The 19,096-nt window shown below is 36.9% G+C and overlaps 1 protein-coding gene across 13 annotated transcripts in view; it reads left to right on the forward strand.

Moving 5' to 3' along the window:
- Window positions 1–19,096, forward strand: part of PIAS2 (protein inhibitor of activated STAT 2) — a 132,396-nt gene that overhangs the window by 60,021 nt on the left and 53,279 nt on the right. For all 13 annotated transcript variants that reach the window (XR_007721293.1, XM_050767950.1, XM_050767960.1 and 10 more), the window contains 5 exons: window positions 716–766; window positions 897–987; window positions 9,548–9,682; window positions 11,545–11,650; window positions 12,256–12,329. Coding sequence is in view for 12 of the 13 variants with exons in the window: in XM_050767950.1 (XP_050623907.1) it covers window positions 716–766; window positions 897–987; window positions 9,548–9,682; window positions 11,545–11,650; window positions 12,256–12,329 (457 nt within the window). In the remaining variant the exon portion in view is untranslated. The remainder of the gene's footprint in view (window positions 1–715; window positions 767–896; window positions 988–9,547; window positions 9,683–11,544; window positions 11,651–12,255; window positions 12,330–19,096) is intronic.

The following is a 19,096-nucleotide window of genomic DNA, read 5'->3' on the forward strand; positions in this document are numbered from 1 at the left end:
TAAGAATATCCAGTGAATACGTCTTTATATTTTAAAAAAAGTCTTCGGCTGGGCGCGATGGCTCACGTCTGTAATCCCAGCGCTTTGGGAGGCCGAGGCAGGCGGATCACAAGGTCAGGAGATCGAGACCATCCTGGCTAACACAGTGAAACCCTGTCTCTACTAAAAATATACAAAAAAATTAGCTGGGCGTGGTGGCAGGCATTTTAGTCCCAGCTACTCTGGAGGCTGAGGCAGGAGAATGGCGTGAACCTGGGAGGCGGAGCTTGCAGTGAGCTGAGATTGCACCACTGCACTCCAGCCTGGGTGACAGGGCGAGACTCTGTCTCAAAAAAAAAGAAAAAGAAAAAAGTCTTCAAGTGATTAGAATGCTCTAAGCAAATAGATTTGTTGATTAAAACTCTTTCTGAACTTAGTCTGCTTCCTTGCATGTTACCAAGTTTGATGTCTATTGAAATAAATTTTGCATCATCAAAGTTCCTGTGCATTGAAACTAATTTAAAATTGCCATAAAGACATGGCTAGAAGTTAAGCCAATCAGGTTGATCATCATTACAATGTTTTGATTAAGGCTTGTATTATTGGCAGTCTATTGTTCACCTTTCAGGGAATAAGAAAAATACAAATAATGCTTTTCCTTTTTTTCCTCCTGGTGAGACTGTTCTGAGAATTCTTACTGTGCTTTTTTAACCCATTTTCTTTCTCTTTCTAACAGGGATTTTTTGCCAGGTGGTAGGAGAGATTATACAGTCCAAGTTCAGTTGAGGTGAGTTTGAAATTTTCTGTTACCTTAGTTTTATACTTGCTTACTATATGCATGTAGTTCTGAGTTTTAAAACATATGAGAATGTTTGAGCACGCTATTTAAGAATACTTTTTTTCTTTTATTAATGCAGACTTTGCCTGGCAGAGACAAGTTGCCCTCAAGAAGATAACTATCCAAATAGTCTATGTATAAAAGTAAATGGGAAGCTATTTCCTTTGCCTGTAAGTTGCTTTTTATTCACCAGATTTGCATATAAGTTTAATATAAACACTGACAAGGCCTAGAAACAGTGACAACTGAATACAAGTGAACAGTTTTAGCATCTAGATTAAATACTATTTTCCACTAGAGTAACCCATTGCCTTCTTGGATAAATAATAAATGGCTTATTCAGGTCTGAAGGAGATGGAAAAGATGAGCCTGGAATATCTTTTTTGTTTTTTGCCTGGAATATCTTTTTTGTTTTTTTTTTTATAGAGACAGGGTTCTGCTATGTTCCCCAGGCTTGACTTGAACTCATAGGCTCCAGCAGTCCTCCCACCTCAGCCTCCTAAGTAGTGGGGACTACACTTGTGCACCATTGCTCCTGACTAGAGCCTGGAGCATCCTACTTAAGAAATCAAGGATGCTGTGAAATACTCTTGGGATTATATCAAACAGCATAGTTGAAGGGAAGGACTTGGGCATTTTCATGTATAGGACAGCATGTGTGGGATGTCTAGATTAGATGGGCCTGCCTGTGGATGGCTTTTGGAAAAGCAGAGGCTGCTGAGAGTGGCTAACTACAGAGATCAAGAATTCCCAGCTTGGGCCTTGATGATGCATTCGCTTGTGGTGGGTGGGTGCAATGATTGTTGGGTGACAACACATTTAAGCAGTGAGAGAGTACGTGGGCTTCAGCACCTAGGATGTATACAATGTAAATGCATACAGCCTGTCTCTGGCCTAATAGATGGCTTTTAACTGTTCAAATCCTGATAGTCAAGTCTTAAAATAATAAAATAAAAAACGTAGAACCGGACTATGTATTGGTTTCCATTTTGGATACATTACTAAATTGGTACCATTCCTTAGGAAGGCCAGCAAAACCATAATCAAAAAAATAGTACAACATGGCATGTTTGTCAAGCATTACAAAATTGGAGGTGTGTTTACTGTAAGTGAATCCCTAAGAGAGCAGTGACTCATGACTAGCCCCAGTTGTCATTTCACCAGAGCTGACACTCTGCAACTATTGAGGAAATGGGGAAGCTGTGTAATATCCCTGCTAAACACAAGACTGGGCTCTAGACTAAATATATGAGCAATACTCATGAGTAGCCAAGCAAGTCAGACAATATGATCTAGGACTCTGGGCTCTACAGAGCCAAGTGCTAAGAGTTGAGCCCCAAAGTGAAGAAAGTCCATGACTGAAACTGACCCTGGTCTTGTAGACAGAGGCATCTGACTTCTCTTGGTTGTCAGGAGGCTCATTTGTCACATACACAGCCTGTGGACTTAGAGACCTGAGAAATACTTGTTTTGTGAATTTTGAAGGGCTTAAGCAACACTGCATCACTGACTGACTCTTTTTGAAAGATGCATATGAAACAAATCCATTGCGACAGTCCCGGGAGTGAAGGGGGATTGCAGAGGCTGAGTAGGTATGGTCAGGGAGGATTGCTTACGTGGCCCATATATGTTTCCCCAGGTGGGACATTTATTTTGTCAGGTTTCCGGCTACTAGCAACCAGATTCTCAGAAGCTATCTTTTTTTCCGCTCACCTCCCACCCCCACCCAAGGTAAGAGTCTTGCTGTGTCACCCATGCTGGAGTGCAGTGGTGTAATCTCGGCTCACTGCAACCTCTGCCTCCCGGGTTCAGGCAGTTCTCCAGCCTTAGCCTTCCGAGTAGCTGGGATTACAGGTGCCCACCACCACACCTGGCTGATTTTTGTAATTTTAGTAGAGACAGGGTTTCACCATGTTGGCTGGCTGGTCTCGAACTCCTGACCTTGTGATCTGCCTGCCTCGGCCTCCCAAAGTGCTGGGATTAGAGGCATGAGCCACCGTGCCTGGCCATTATCTTTTATTTGGCTAGTTTGCACAAAGATCTGAACCAAGGGAAGAAGCAGCCCTACTTAGAGCTGAAAGAAAATGTGGCACATATACACCATGGAATACTATGCAGCCATAAAAAAGGATGAGTTCATGTCCTTTGTAGGGACATGGATGCAACTGGAAACCATCATTCTCAGCAAACTATCGCAAGAACAGAAAACCAAACACCGCATGTTCTCACTCATAGGTGAGAATTGAACAATGAGAACACTTGGACACAGGAAGGGGAACATCACACACCAGGGCCTGTTGTGGGGTAGCGGGAGAGGGGAGGGATAGCATTAGGAGATATACCTAATGTAAATGGATGACGAGTTAATGGGTGCAGCACACCAACATGGCACATGTATACATATGTAACAAACCTGCACGTTGTGCACATGTACCCTAGAACATAAAGTATAATTTAAAAAAATTATGTGAAAAAAATGAAATGAAAAAAAAAAGATACTGCATGTGTGGCAAAGAAAGCCTGGCAAAACAGATTAAAACACATCCCTGTGCACCTGTCCCATGGCCTTTTCATATCCATTTTTCTTTGCCTTGGATGTGCTAAGATTTCATTTTTTCTTTTCTTTAATTAAAAAAAAAAAAAAAAAAGGAAGGCTCTCAGGTCTGTTGCCCAGTCTGGAGTGCATTAGTGTAGTCTCGGCTCACTCTGTACTCTCAGCCTCCTAGAGGCTCAAGCGATTCTCCCATCTCACTCTCCTTAGTAGCTGGGACTACAAGCATGTGCCACCATGCCTGGCAAATTTTTGTATTTTTTGTAGAGACAGGGCTTCACCATGTTTCCCAGGCTGGTCTTGAACTCCTGGGCTCAAGCAATCCACCTGTGTTGGCCTCCCAAGGTGTTGGGATTACAGGTGTGAGCCACTGCGCTTGGCTGCTAAGATTTCTTTGACCTTTGACTCTCATTGCTATTTGCCCCTCCCATTATCGATGATGAAAAATAAGACAACGGAGGGCTTCTTGGTATCTTTGGACTCACCTTAAAGACTTACCCTGTATCATCATGTGACTGTGCCAGTGATGGGAGCTGCATCTGAAACTCTGGCATTGCTATGGAAAATATGGTGGCTACAGATGTGTAAACATAGAAGTTACCAGAATTTCCAAATGGACCAGTCATTGTCACATTTTGGGATGATACCTTTCTGTACGTCTACAGCACCACTGAGGATGGCTTAGAGTTTGTTACTTCCAGTTCTTTAGAGTGAGAAGAAATTAGGCAGTTGAGTACTTCCTCTGGGACATTGTTGCTTAATTACTGCTGATTTCTGCCCCAAAGCACCCACTAACCCTTGATTACTTGTATTAGCCTATTTATGAACATATTGACTACTACAGAAAACACCCTTTGTCTAATGAGTCTGTCATGCCTGGAGCCAGGGGCCTGCAGCAGCTCCATGGGCAGTTGTGAAAGAAGAGAAGAAATGGAGCATTGAGAGAACAGCAAAGATATATCTCAAAAACAGAAGGCAATGGGGAGGACTTGCCTGACCCTTGTAGGGCCATCCCAAAGAAAATGAAATGCCTGCCTTTCCCAAAGAGTCTTTTTACCCTAGCTCCGTAAAGTCCTGTAGAACAACTGACAGAAATTCGCATCTGATGGAAAACATCTTAAACCACCACTTGATCCACAATTGCTATTGATTGGGATAATGAAATATGGAGTCTTTTTTAATGTAAAACAAGATTCTGCAATTTTTAAGAATTACATGAGTATGCTGCAGCCTCAGAAGAAGAAAGCTGCTGTGGCCCTATAGGAGTTATATTGAGCTCTTGCACCATGGAGAGCCTCAGGGACTTTGTTCCAGTTTTAAGAAGCATCAACAAGCCACAAAAGAAGTTTGATAGGTGGTCCTTGCCCATGATCCTGGTGTATTGAACCACGAATCCTGGAGGAAAAAGCTTGAGACAGTCATGAATTGCCCATTAGAGCCCTGAATATGGTTGCATTTGTCTATGTCCTGGAGGAAGTCCTTATGTGTATGATCTTACGGTAACATCCAGTCTTTATGGACCCGTGGCAGTTGACCACTGTACTGCATGTACAAAGTAAACATAGGAATGGGAAATGGTATTACTTTGAAAATGGCAGCGTGTCCCTAGACTGTTAAGGATCAAATAGTGATACAAGCAGCATATGTGCTTTTTAACCTACATCAAGATGCTTTTACAAAACACCTTCATACATTCATTTTCCAGGTTCCCTTGGTGCAAGGAAGACAGCAGCTCATAGTAGGGCTTGTGGGATGGTGACATGCAGTGTGGACAGACAAGAACCTGCTGCAGAGACCATCTCCCATCTTTGACTCCAAGGGCTGCCATTCTACAGACTGACAGCCAGATGAGAACATTCCATGTTTTTAATGGGCAGAAGAAAGAAAAAGGCCCTCTTTGCTTAGGAGTTATTTTAAGAAGCTGAATTATTTTTCTTCTAAACAATTTGTGAGAAATGTCTATAAAACTTGTGTAGCTCTAAAGTTGAAGGAAGGAAGAAGGGTTGACAAGAATATTTCTTTGAAAGACCCAAAGAGTATAGAGAGGATATGTGCTGTAATTCAGCTGGCAACAATCTCCAAGTAGTTCCTTTTGGTGCAGCCAGAAGACTTATCAGTACTGGCCCCCTTCTTATAAATTCTATTTCTGAGCTCATGGATTTATGTTTCCTGATGCTGTGTGTTAGTCACCCTGATGGCCTGCCTCACAGTGAATCAGGACTGACGTAAACTCAACATTTCTTCTTCTAAAACACATACTTGTGTGCACTCACCCCAATTTGAAGAGGCACCTCCTTACCTGAGAAGTGATAATTTTGACATCTGAAAGAATAATGATTATAGTAGACTCAAAACTATCAAATATGTAAGTGTGTTTATAATAATTATACTAAAATAAGCCACTGGAGGTTGCACTAACACACTGCTCTGAAGATTAAGGAAGAGAATCATTTATTTCAAGGTGACCGGCTGTTGATTTGGTCAAGCTCTTTATGGAAACATTTTGGCTAATACAATCAAAAGGGTAATAGAATTAGAAAATCATTATTCCACAATTCATAATCATATGATGGGTCTAGGTAGCTATCATCAATGGATGCCAAAACTTGACGGGGAACTTTATAGTGGAGGGATCAGGCTGACATCCCCTGAACTCTTAATCAGTCTTGACACCACTGAAAACAGGGCAAACAACCTTCTGTGCATTATGATGTGGTACCATATGAAGTATGCAACATTTTCTCTGAAGTTTTTTGTTTCTAAAATTTTGACCCCAAGTTTAATCAAGCTTATACAACTAATTAGTGGTTTTAAAAATATATGGGAGATAGAGCAACAAATCTCATACTTCGAGGAAGCAAAATACCTAATCTAAAATGCGAAGTCGTTCTTCAGGTCGAAAGTCCTGGTTTCTCCAGTAGAACAACAGCATTGGGGAAAAAGTGTGTGTTTGGAGACGGCAGGGGTTGTGTTTATAGAATAAAGGAGACTTCAGAGACATAACTAAGTGTGGTGTGGGGCTCTAGTTTTTAATTCTGATTCAAGCCGTAAAAGGACTATACTAAACTACATATGGAGAAAATAGAAAATATATCTGAGATTTGCTTTAAAATAATCTGGAGTGGGGGTTGGGTAGAGTAGGTAAAGATTGTTCATGGGTAAGTAAATTACTGAACTGATAGATATATACGTGTTATACTTTTTTCTCTATTTTTGTATATGTTTAAAATTTTCAATAATAAAAGGATGAAAGGAAAATAAATTTTGAGGCACCTGGGAAATCTGAATCGAAAGACAAGGTATTAGGTGATTTTTTAAAACTGGTTATTTTTGTGGGGTTGTAATACTGTAGGTTTTTAAAGTCTTATTAGAGACCCATGTTGAATATCTGGGTTAAATGGCATGTCTAGAATTTGAGTTTAAATACTCAAGGGCAAAAAGAAATGTGTATTTTTGTGGCGTGTGTGTTTTAGGGCAGATTGGCTTTGGGGCCAAAAGCATTTGAAACAAGATTGGCAATGTGGATAATTATTGAACCTGGTTGGTGGGTCCCTGCTGTTTGTACCTTTCTTGTGTATGTTTGAAAATTTCCATAAAGTTAAAAAGTAAATCTGTGTTAGAAGTATTCAAGTAGTAGTGATAATTAGAAAATTTGGAGGAAAACGTTAAAGTAGAATAATTGTGGACAACTTTTGTCACAGTTGCAAGTAGGGTAGGGTGTCATCAGAGCATGAAACATAAAAAATTATTTGAGTGTGTCACAGGACCACCACAAAGTCTTCCGCTGGTGCTGTCCAGCAGCCTTTGCTTAGAAAGCTTGCAGATTTGCCCCACTGGTTCCCTGTCACATGAACTTGACTTTATTTTTGCTTTAAATATGGAAAACTGTTAGAAATATGTGTGAAGGCTAAACTTTATATTTTATAAAATTCCAACTATTAATATATTCTCAATAACCAGGAAATTGATGGTTGGGTAGGGGTGGTGCTGATGGTTAGAGGTAGAATACAGGTTATCAGATAACTCAGAATTACCAGTAAAGTCACACTACTCAAATGGGATATAGAATAGATTGAAAACGCTTTACACTGAGTGAGACTAACATAATTCTGAGTTTGCTGACACTTCATTCTTACATGAGTGTCACTCTCCCTGCTTCTGTTGCCCTTTTCTACTGTGTCAGGCTGTGTTATGTCTTAAATTCTAATTTCCAGAGTGCACATTTTAGTTCATGAGTTATTTTTATCCTCCTGACAGACCCTGTATCATTTTTATTTGGTTAACCTACTAGTGGACATACCAGCAGACAGAATTATCTTCCAGGCCCAAAACAGGCAAAACAAAAGTTTCGTTCAGAATTACCTAGATACTGGTGTTGATATTCCTTGTACTTGTTGCTCATTGAATCAACTTCTTGAGTCTTTTTAAGAGGACTTTTCTTAGGAGTTTTTTTTTTTTTTCTTTTTTCTGAGCAACTTTTTTTTTTTTTTTTCGCTTGAGCAGCTTAAGATGGGCATAACCTTCATACACACACTCTCTCACACACACACACACACTCACACACACTGTCTCTCTCTCTTTCATTTCTGTATTCTAGTGCAAGTTATTTAAGTTCTTCTCTTTGTCTTTTACTCCCCTGCTCAAACGTTTTTAATTACTTTCAAAATTTTTTGCAAGTTATAGATTACACATTATCATGTGGACTACCATTTAATAATTACTGTCCTGCCCCTTATGAGACAGTTCCCAAGTTGTGGTAGACAGGGTGTGGTCCTCTTTGCCATGTGATACTACCGGTACTAGTTTTCATTGGTCCTAAGGTGCATATTTTAGCATTGCTGAAATCCAGAAGTGTCTTAAAATTGCTGGTGACCAGGTGTCAGCTGTGATGTATTATCATTGTCTGCACTTGTACAACTTTGGTGTTATTGCCATGGCGTGACTAGTTAGCTGTACTCCTGGCTTTTCAGTTAACAAATAATTTAAGGACATTTTGAGAAAGAAGCATGAATGCTGGCTGTTGTCTGAAAACTTTTCACTGATGGATTCTCATAAGATCCAGATTGTATCCCCATTAACACATCCAGTTAATGGTGTCAGTGACTTGCAGAGAAATCTGAGACATTAGTGGAATGAAATACAGTTTTAAAAGATACTTTTTTCTCTGAAATTCCTGCTTGTGCATAGGGGAGTGTTATGTGGAAAAATGTATGGATTAATGATGGAGTGAAAAGTGATTCAGAAGATTCTTATGTCCAAAAGGGAATATGTTAATTCATTTTGCTTCCATTTCTTTGCCATATATACATAGTATTTTCTTTCTCAATAGTACATAATTAAATTACATCAATGACATCCTAGCGTCAGTGAAATATGGTATCTACTTTTCAATATGTAGATTTTTTGCAGCTAAGACATTTTAATTTTCTAAAAAATACATTATTTTGGCTCTGAAAAATCAGAGTGAAGTCTTGTGGTAATTGGGAATTGGATACACTGCGAATCAGAAATGAGTATACTTGCTATTTAAAAAACAAATGGTTGATGACTAGATAAAAGTAGATTAAAGCATAAATAGCAGTATTATCTGATAGCCATCAAGCTCATTTAATGACAGTTGAAATGCTGATTATCCTTATTTGTTAACTTGACCTGGGTTAAAAGATTACCATTTCTGTTCCACCCAGAGAAAATGCAGTAGAAAATATTTTTATCACTCACCAAATTTTAAAAATGAAATTCGTTAGTTTGTTCTTTCTTTCCCCTCAATTTCCAGTTTGCTTTCTTTCTTTCCCACCCCGAATATATGCATGTATTTGAAATGGGGATTGCTAAGGATGAATCATTATAAAAAGTTGTGACTTTATCTGTAAAGCTTGGTGTCCTATGAAAAAGGAAAACGATTCATAGCCAATGTGGCAAGATGTCAGCATCTTTAATTTTAATGATGGGACATGGATTTTTTTCCTACCTTTCTGGACTTGTGAAATATTTTGTAACTTTTTTTCAAAGGTTGTTTTCCTGTTTTGGGTTGATAATGATAATAAGGGCTATATGATTTTTAGGCTAAAATAAAAATAGTGTAACTGAAATTGGGCAGGATCCTGTATCTATCTTGGAGAAAATGTTTAATCTTCCTGCAGATAATTTGAAATAATTTTTCTTTCTTATGGTTATAGGGCTACGCACCACCGCCTAAAAATGGGATTGAACAGAAGCGCCCTGGACGCCCCTTGAATATTACATCTTTAGTTAGGTTATCTTCAGCTGTGCCAAACCAAATATCCATTTCTTGGGCATCAGAAATTGGGAAGGTAAAAGCTCTCCATTTTGGGTAGCAGGACAGTGACCCCACTGGGGGTTGACTTACTGTGTTTTTTCTTAAGCTGTTGGCTTCAGCTCTTTTTGTTTGTGGATTGTAATCTCTAAAAAGCAGTAATTTTCAGTTCAGAGGCGGCAGTATGGAGATTCTTAAAGTTAAAAACTTTAGCTCTGAGTTTTCTTGAATATCGTCTCTTTATTTTCCTGGAAAGAAAATATGCATATTTATATTTCTTAAGGTAATGGTTTAACCGCAATTGTATGTAATGTTGTGTTGAGTATTTTAATAAACTAGAAGCTTTGGATGATAAATATTTGTGAAGAGGAACAAGGAAAGTTTTATCAGTTTGGGGGAGAAATGGTTAAATGTACACATGTTATGATTAGAAATAATCTGTTCTAACCTTTATATAAACAACTGATATTTCAGATAATCTGTGAGCATTTGTATAAAAAGATTTATTTAGAATTATAATATTTTCTCTACACCTTCAAGTTGATGAACTTGACTTTCGGCTGATTTTTGGTCTTATAATGAATTATGTCAATTATGAGATAGCAGTTAATACAACAAGGAATTTACATTTTAGAATTACTTGTTTATATAACTGAAATAATGAATGGAAAGGAGATTTCAGTTAATTTCTGACCATCAGCTTCAGTGTTAATATTACATGAAGCATCAATTTCAGTGTTCCTATTACATGTTCCTAAACAGAATAATACTCCTGTTTTATGGATGGAGAAATTGAGGCATTATTTATAGCAGGAATTTTTTGTTTTGCCACCAAGGTAATTGCAGAGCTGGGAGTAACTTTACAGACATTGGAATAAATGATTGTAGACATTGAAAACTTTTGCCATGTAATGGGGATAATACTCTTTTCTTATAATTAAAATGATTAATTGACCTAAAATTTACACCATAAATTGGGTATTTAGATATTTAAAAGAACATTAAAAAATATTTAAAATACTTGGTTTGGCAACTATTGAAAGTATTACATTTATTGTAGAATCAATTGAATGAATATATTTAATAAAATGGGAAGATGGGGGATTTTTTAGCATTTATGTGAAATTATATTTTATCTCTTCATAGCTCTATAAATAGCTAATGAAGGTTCCTTTGTGCCAGATCTAACAGGTATGGGATTGGACACTTGTTTTCTGGCCTTGACTTTTTAATTTTTATCATATCTTCATGTGTCTTACATATTATAGTAGCTGCTGCTTGTCAGTAAAATACCCATTTGGGGTACAGGAGTTAATTTATCAAAGCTTTTCTCAGAAGAAAGCTGCTGCCTGGTTCATTTGAGTGATTTACTCAAAGGCCATGTAGCAGGTGGTCTCTTCTGCCAGAATTAGAACTTTGGAACTCTGGGTTTGCAGTGTTAATTCAGACCACTGGCATTTGAAATTTGTTTCTGCAGTGGAACTCCTCTTTTAAGTGAAAATATGAGAGCCCCATTACATAAAGTCAATAAAAGCAGAATGATTTTGGTTAGCAAGATTCTGGTTAGTCATAGGAGGGTACATTTTCAGGGTGTCCCCTAAGGTACCAGTTTTGCTAAGTAAGAACCATAGTTTGGAAACCATTGACCCAACCTATGTTCCTATAGCAGCGAATGTTTTAAAGTGATAAATGATCAAGAAATAGTTTTAAATGATTGAGCTTTTATTTTCACTGAAATAGCTTGGTGAATTTTGTCCCCTTTTCAGTCATTGACCATTCCATAGAAGTTATTTTGAATGTTATTTTTAGAAACCAGAGTTTCTTAAATAAGTATGTCATGTAAACAAAGAGAATATTATCTCTCATCTTTAATGCAGGGTTTTTTTTGTTTGTTTGTAGAATTACTCCATGTCTGTATATCTTGTACGGCAGCTTACATCAGCCATGTTATTACAGAGATTAAAAATGAAAGGTATTAGAAACCCTGATCATTCCAGAGCACTAAGTAAGTAATGTTTATAAGACCAAGCATTTAAAAAAAAAAAAAAAAAAAAAAGATTGAGCATATGAGATGCTTTAATGCTTTAAATATTGCTCACATCAATATATTATATATTTGTTAGCTTGTGTATATACTAATTTATATACATTACTGGTGAGTAAAATTGTAGATATTACCACATAGTAGTTTTTAATTATCAAAGGAAGTATAAGAATATTTTTATATTTTCTGTTTACAAATTTAGTAATTGTTGGAAACAAACAATAGTGCATAATAAAAACTGTGATGAATGTGTGTTGGAAAAGCTTTGAAGCTCAGGGTACTGCTGCATTCCAGCTTCCTCTCCTAATTGTTGTTTTGTTCTTAAGTCTTACACAGCTTTCTATTTTGAAAGTCTTGCTTACCAGCAGTTTTAAAAAGAAATTTTAAGAATTTTAAACAAAGAATTTGCATGTTCATAATTATTTAACTTACATTGGGAGTGTGATTGTGTTTTCAATACATTAATATTTAACATTTTGTTTTAAGATGCTATATATTTCTATAATTCCATTTCTTTGCCACCCTTAATTTTTTTTAATTTTATTTTTTTTCTCTTCTCTTTAAAGTTAAAGAAAAACTTACTGCAGATCCTGATAGTGAAATTGCTACAACTAGCCTTCGGGTATCCTTGATGTGCCCTGTAAGTAAAGCAACAAAACATTCTAGGGAATTTGACTTTTTATAAATGATTAACTTTCCTATAAAAGTAAGTGTGGGAATGAATGATATATTATGATAGAATTCTGAACTTTTATCTTTTCCCATTAAGGAATCTTCATGATTAAGTCACAATGCTTTGTATTATTTGGGCATGCAAAGAATACAAAGAAGAGGGAAGATAGCTTTAGGCTTAGAATAATCTGTTGTAATTAATGTTGTAGATAATACACAGCTATAAATAAAAATATTTTAAGAGCTGACTCCTTTTATAAGAATATAAATGATACTGAAAAATAAAGTGACTGGGGCCTGATAAATGCTAATTGATGCTCTTGGTTTAGTGAGTTAGGATGCGTAGGATGTCTTTGTAATGGTCTTTTAAATTGCACAATAATTTTTCTTTTATATCTCCTTACATAGAAAGTATGAGGGAGAAATCAGTTAGCAACTCTCACATCGTCCTGTTTACTTGCCACTGAGCTAATTGTGGGAGAAAATATTGAGGCTTGCTTAGAATGTTAATAATTGAGTTTGAAAAATAAAACCAACTCCCATAAAAATGGAGCAGACTTCACTTACAGTTAGGCTGTTATACTACCAAGAGGAGATGGGAGGATCAGGAACATTGAATGAATTGGAGGGGAACCCTTTCCAGTTAAGAAGAACTTGGTGAGAAAAGTCATGGAATCAGGAATTTATAATGTAATTTTGTGGGCGTTTGATGACTACCCACCATTTTGAGAAATGTACAGTTTTTTAAATGGGGAGAAATTGTGTCAGAAAGAAAAGAGAATAATTTGTTGAGTTTCTACTGTATGTTCTTTATTTAACTATCTTAGCAAACCTGTGTGGAGGAGTTGTCTTCATTTTGTAGATGAAGAAACTGAGACTGAACGAGGTTGGCTAACCCAAATTACAGTTAGTGGTAGAACAAGGATAAAGATTCTGTTCTGACATTCCTGTTCTCTTTCCAATATACCATGCTGCCAGATTGGGCTAAAATATACATGTCCTGATTACAAGTACGTCTCTTTTATTCTGGAAAGTGGTATATGCAAATCTTTTTTTGAAGCATCACTCTTTTAATCTTCATTAACTTAAAAATATGAGCTTGCCTTCATTGAAATAGAATTTTTTGATATCAGGATTGCTTGGATACTGGGAATGTGCTCTTGTCAAACGCAGGGAAGAGGTGTGCAGTTCCAGTAGGGTAGGACCTGAAAGCCCTGAAGGTGGTGGCAGAGGCTCTAGGAGGCATGCGGAAGGACCCATGACTTCCTCTGAGCGCAATTTCTATGCAAACCTTCAGGCTTGAGTTCTTTTCAGTGTCTTCAGGTTATTCTCTTTTTCTACACTCTCATGTTAAAATTAAAATTAATAGTAGATTGAAAGAAGTGAAATTACCTTTTTGTTGGTTAAAAAATGGTTGGATATTGACCCTTTTTTATTATGTAACCCTAGTATATTCAGCAAACATTAATTGCCAGCTGTATTCCACATACAGTCACCATATGGGGAGGAAACTCATGTCACCATTATGTTTTAGATGTCAAACTATTGTATCAGGAAGAAAGTCTTCTACACAACTTACCTAAGGAGTTTTACAGTTATGCAGTGCCATTTTCTTAGAATCTTTTAATTTTTTTTTTTTTTCATACAGACTGCCATTCTACATGAGAGCAACCAAAACCAAATGCAATGGCTAAACATACTAACGGATTCTCAGACTTTTTAAATTTTTTTGACACAGGGTCTCTCTCTGTCACCCATGCTAGAACATAGTGGCATGATCACGGCTCACTGCAGCTTTGACCTCCTGGATTCAAGTGATCTTCCCATCTCATCCTCCTGAGTACCAGGGACTACCGCCACATACCACCACACCTGGCTAATTTTGGTGTCTTTTGTAGAGATCTTTCACCATGTTGCTCAGGCTGGTCTCAAACTCCTGACCTCAAGTGATCTGCCCACCATGACCTCCCAAAGTGCTGGGATTACAGGCAGAGGCCATCTCATGAGCCAAACTTTCAATAATAGTGAAAGCAGCATATCAGAGAGGTTAGGATTCCTTCTGTGTAAGAATAGAGAGCAGTTCCTTTCAAACATTACCAATTTTAAGAAAATTAACTTTTCAGTTACTTGAAGAAATGAAGTAACAGATCAAATAGGTTTTTGAAATCTTGTTTTAAGTTTCTTAAGTGTTTTTTTCTCTCTGCTCAGAAGTGACAACAGGTCTATTTGTGAGACTGTCTTTTGAGCTTTTCCTCGGGGTTCGTCGATCTTTTCAGAGCACTTTCTAAGAAAAGAATAAATGGTACTCTTTGGGCTATAGTGGTAGTATTAACATAAAGTTGGGTAGCTAAACTGTAAGATGTGGTATATATTAATTAGACTACCAGACACAAGTGTGTTGATTAGATTTGGTGGATGGATGACAGAAGTTAGATGATGAAAGCAGTGTTTGAGAGAGTCAGTCCTATTATTAGTTGGAAAAAGCAGAATGGAGTCCAGCTGGCTAACAATGGAGATAACATGGGATCTGGTGCAGTAATGGGAAATGGAGAAGGAAAAAAATAAACCCCAGGCACTTGGATAAGAAGTGAACCCTGGGTTATTTGGCAAAAACAAGAGAAAATAATAATGTAGGGTTATAGAATAAATGTTTATTACATTTCACAATATTTTCGTAAGGTGATTTGCAGTAGAAGTGAGTCCTGAATAGTGGGAGTGAATTCTAAAACCTCTGTCCTTGGGACTAAAGGAAGGTAATGTCACAGTAGTTATTGAAGAGGATCTAATTGAGTGTGCATAATTATATTTCTGAACACAATATCTGAATTTTACATAGGAGTTTCACTTTGGTGATTTCAGCTAGTGATTTTCTGTCTGTCCTGCGGAGGTGGGCTGAGTAGCTGAGAGAGAGAAAAAGAAAGCAAGCTAGGTTTGATTTTATCTCTTGAGATTCTAATATGTTTAAAAAAAAAAAAAAAGTCCTGCTGAAAATAGTTGGAAACCACCGGTTTGGGCCTTTTCAACTTGAAAACTCTCTTACTTTAGATTGGTAGTAATTACTCTACAGTGAATAGAATTTGGATAATGCCAGCTTAACATTTTATAGGAAAAAAGTGTTGCATTACTTAGATACCACTTCATTCATAAAAATAATAAATTTCAAAAAAGCACCTTCATCTGGTTAAATTAGAATTAGAATTTATTTTGATGGCACATTCAGGTCCTTTTTAGTAACATTCCATAGTCACTAGGAAATTGACAAAATTTTGCTAGCTAGTAACAAATGCCTTCTTAGGAAATGCTCATTAGTTCTTATAAGACAACTAGAGTAGGATTAAATATAGGGTCAACAACTTTTATAGTCCTGGATATTCTCATTTCTGTATGCTGTGGAAATTTTAAGGCTGACAGGAGAGATGGAAACGGCACAGAAGAAAACGACAAAAACAGTCCCTAAGCAGCGGTTTGCAAAATGTGGCCCATGGATACCTGAAGGTCCCTGACACTCTTTGAAGAGGACTACAAAGTTAAAACTTTTTATAATAATATTGACACATAATTTTGGCTTTTTGTGTTCTTTCTCTCTTATGAGCATAAAGTGATGTTTAATGTGGGTTAGCTGATGATGATGATGTCGTTGCTCTGATGGCTAATGGTATGTTTTACTTGTGTACTCTTGTCTTTTAAAAATATGTTTTAATTTCTAATATACAGATATTGATAACTATAGCCCACCTACATAAAACGTCTTTGATGTCTTAATTTTTTTTTTCTTTCTCTTTTTTTTCTTTTTTTTCTTTTTTTTTTTTTTGAGACGGAGTCTTGCTCTGTCGCCCAGGCTGAAGTGCAGTGGCACCATCTCAGCTCACTGCAACTTCCACCTCCCAGGTTTAAGCAGTTCTCCTGCCTCAGCCTCCCAGGTAGCTGAGATTACAGGCGCCTGCCACCATGCTTGGCTAATTTTTGTATTGTTAGTAGAGACGGGGTTTCACCATGTTGGCCAGGCTGGTCTCGAACTTTTGACCTCGTGATCCACCCTCTTCGGCTTCCCAAAATGCTGGAATTACAGGCGTGAACGCCTGCGCCCGGCCTTTTTTGTTTTTTTTTTTTTGAGACAGAGTTTCGCTCTTGTCGCCCAGGCTGGAGTGCAGTGGCGTGATCTCGGCTTACTGCAACGTCTGCCTCCCAGGTTCAAGCAATTCTCCTGCCTCAGTCTCCCAAGTAGCTGGGATTACAGGGGCCCACCACCACGCCCAGCTAATTTTTGTATTTTTAGTAAAGATTGAGTTTCACCATGTTGACTGGGCTGGTCTCGAGCTCCTGACCTCAGGTGATCCACCCGCTTCGGCCTACCACAGTGCTAGGATTACAGGGGTGAGCCACTGTGCCTGGCCAAGGTCTTAATTTTTAAGAGTCCAAAGGGGTTTTGAAACCAAATGAGAACAGATAACTGTTAAAACCGTGGTAGGCTGAGTTAGAACGTTATTTTAAAGAAAAAATTATAAAAATTGACAAATAATACTTTTAAATTATTCAAATAGAGCCGAAAAATAAAAATGATAATTTTAAATTTGCAAGGTCTATTATTCAGAAGTAACATTACTAGTAGCATGATAGATTTTTCTAGATGTAATTCTCTATATAATTATCTGTATGTTTATTGGAAAATATATACTGTCCTATGGCTTGCTGTTTTTTAATTAACAGTGTATCTTAAGTATATTAATATGTGTAGATTGGTCTTATTTTAATCATTGTGGGCATTTTGTTGAGTAGGCATAGTGTAATTTAATAACGAGTTCAGTGATTGAGTTGTTTCCACACAGTGATTGTGCAAAAAAGCCAACTCACTTACATTGGTGGAAACTTTCTAAATAACCAGCCAATGTTTATGTTGGTACTATTTAAAAAGAATAACATGTGATTTAAAAAAAGGATAATAGGAAAATCTATTAAAATTATTCATCTTATCATTGAAAGGATTTAAAAAACCTGTTATCTCATTGGGTGCTGAATAGGTATTTAGTCAACATTCATTTTTAATAGAACAAAAACTTAGCAAAAGAGGAAAAGGAGGGTAATTAAATTAAAAAACTAACAGCATTTGTAATGTTATAAAACTGGGATGTCTCTGGAATGTGAGGACCATTTGTGATATAGCTCTATCAGCTGTGTCTCAGTGAGTGTGTGGTTTTAACCTTTTGTAGCTTCAGCATCTTCATTTCAGAAATAGAAATATAGATACCAGCTTTTCTGGAGTCATAGAGTTATGAAGATTTTATAAGATTTATATAAAAGCCTTGGGCATACTGTAAGAGTCTGTTTAAGAAATAATTTGTTTTTAAAGGCAGGAAAAATATAGAAAGATGTATGATAAGAAGAGAAACTGCCTCAGGTTTTATTCCGACCTTTTTCTGTTCTAAGTGATGAGTTATATTGTGCCACATACCTTGATCAAATCACAGAAATTTCGAAGATCCCTTTTAGAACTCTGGTTAGACACTTAGGTAGAGACAGTATAGCAGTGATGAGAGTGTGGACTCTGCAGGGCTGGAGCTTCCCAGGTCAGACCTGCTCTGCCATTTTCTAACTTTGTAGTGTTAGGTTACTTAGCTTCTTTGTACCTTAGTTTCCTTATTTATAAAATGGGGATGATAATGATACCATCCTTTTAGTATAATTGTTATGTAATTGTAAAAGTGTTTTTGAGATTAATGTGAAGTAGTCAACACTGTACCTTGCACATAGGTGGAACTATATAAATGTTACTTCTGTGTTGATGATTCAGCTAAATTATTTTCTTTTTAAATTACCACATTACCAGGTGTTCATTTTAGAGGAATTAGAAATTACAGATGAACCAAAAGAAAAAGAACATCCTAAAAAGCCTGTCTCTCAGGCAGAACTAAGAATGTTTTAATTTTGCCGTGAATTCTTTCAAACTTTATAGCATAAAAGGAGGTCCATCTTCTTCGTTTCCTGTTTGTTCTTTTCCCCATTTCTGGTCCATCTCCATTCATTCTCCTATCTGGTCAACAAATACTGAGCACATACTATGAGCTAGTATTGTGCTAGGACAGTGGGATTCAGTCGTGAGCAGAGATCTAGACCATCTTTTTGGAGCTTAAGATCTAGTGGGAGAAACAGATTTTCAATCAAAATAGCAGGACTGGTTATAAATAGTGATATTTTCTGTAAGGGAAATATGTGGGGAGGTTTGAAGGATTATGTAGGAAAACCTGGTCTGACCAAATCTGGGTGTTGTATACGTCTTGGTGCCGATGGACCACTACTAGTTGCAATACGAATTTAACAGCACTAGAGTTAATCAAAAGTATATTGAAAAATTAACACAGTTGATTATATAAAAATAAATTTTCATAAATGAAAAATATATTTGCAGTTCATATTACACACATGGCTGATTTCTTATATAAAGAGTGCCTACAAATAGAAAAAGATTAATAACCAGATGGGAAATGAGAGAAGGTTATAGGTAGAAAGTTCTTAGAAACACAAATGACTCTTAGAAGTAAAAGAGGCTCAACTACCAATAATAAGAGAAATGTAGTTCACAACTATAATGGGATATTTGTCACCTTCCAGATTAGCAGAGATCAAAGAATTTAATAACACTATATTGGAAAGGTTGAGTGGAACAAAGCACGTTAATACACTTGTATACATAACCCAGTAGGTACTTTTTGTGGAAGATAATGTGTTAATGTGACAAAT

This window comes from Macaca thibetana, chromosome 18 (genome assembly GCF_024542745.1).
Source record: "Macaca thibetana thibetana isolate TM-01 chromosome 18, ASM2454274v1, whole genome shotgun sequence".
NCBI lineage: Eukaryota > Metazoa > Chordata > Mammalia > Primates > Cercopithecidae > Macaca > Macaca thibetana.